The sequence below is a fragment of the Hipposideros armiger genome, unplaced genomic scaffold (assembly GCF_001890085.2).
Source record: "Hipposideros armiger isolate ML-2016 unplaced genomic scaffold, ASM189008v1 scaffold_377, whole genome shotgun sequence".
In the NCBI taxonomy this organism is placed as follows: domain Eukaryota; kingdom Metazoa; phylum Chordata; class Mammalia; order Chiroptera; family Hipposideridae; genus Hipposideros; species Hipposideros armiger.
Genome location: NW_017731727.1, coordinates 584,643 through 585,630, shown reverse-complemented (window position 1 = coordinate 585,630; position 988 = coordinate 584,643). Strand labels below are relative to the sequence as shown.

General features: G+C 42.6%; 1 protein-coding gene across 1 annotated transcript in view; it reads right to left on the bottom strand.

The window, feature by feature from the left end:
• Nucleotides 1–350: 350 nt before the first annotated feature.
• LOC109393341 (nuclear cap-binding protein subunit 2) overlaps nt 351–988 on the bottom strand; it is a 2,372-nt gene continuing 1,734 nt past the window's right edge. Inside the window, 2 exon segments of the mRNA XM_083287479.1 lie at nt 351–673; nt 676–860. Coding sequence (XP_083143605.1) covers nt 351–673; nt 676–860 — 508 coding nt within the window.

The following is a 988-nucleotide window of genomic DNA, read 5'->3' as shown; positions in this document are numbered from 1 at the left end:
TATGCAATCTCTAAAAAATGATAATTTGGAGGTCTTGGGAACATGGTCATAAAATCCAACTGAAGTCCTTCTGAATGGGGAATCGTGTTTTGGTTGACTCAGATCTTACATACCTAATTTATTCCTGAAGAACAGTTCACTTTTGACCACCTGATGGTCAAACTGGTAATCTGACAGCCACCTTCAAAATTAAGACAAGAATAAACGAATATTTGTGTTTATGCCATTTAATAACTTTGCAGAGAGGAAAAATACATCAAAAGGGTTTCTGCTCAGCAAATAAAGTAAACTTGCTATGAGATGGGCTGTTTGCTCACCTGGAGTTGTTCTTTAAAGGACTTTTTGAGGGGCTAGAGCTGCAGGTTTTTCACTGGGCCGGTTCTTGTCATATCACAGGCCTGAGCTTGTTTTCTAAAGCCTCCTTTACCAGCATCAAAGTCTTCCTAAAAATCATCTCTTACCTGGTCCCCAGACTGGCCGTGGTCATACGGTCTGCCCTCTCTAAAGCCTGGATCCCAATTCATGTGGACGATACGATCATCTAAGAGGGTCGCATTTAGGAACCGCATGGCATTTTCGGCATCAGCTCTGTTATAGTAGTCCACAAAACAGAAACCATGTGCCGTTTTCTTTATTTTATCCAAGCCCATAAAAACATTTCTGACATCACCCATCTACTACAGAACTCCAATATTTGCTCTTCGGTTGTATAAAAGGAAAGATTCTCCACATAGAGCGTGCAGGTTTCCTTCAGTAATTTTTCAGGCTCTTCATTATCACCACTGAACTGGTGGTCCTGGTGCTCGTTCAGCTTCAGGTAGGACTCGCTGCACAACATTTTCAGGTTGCCGGATGTGGTGCTCAGTGAGCGCCATGAGGGCAGCAGGTTGTGATCCAGTTTGGTAGCAGTGACACCAACAAAACCCTAAATTACATTTTTTTAAAGATTTTTATTGGGGAATTGGGGGGATGGGAACAGTGCTGGGGA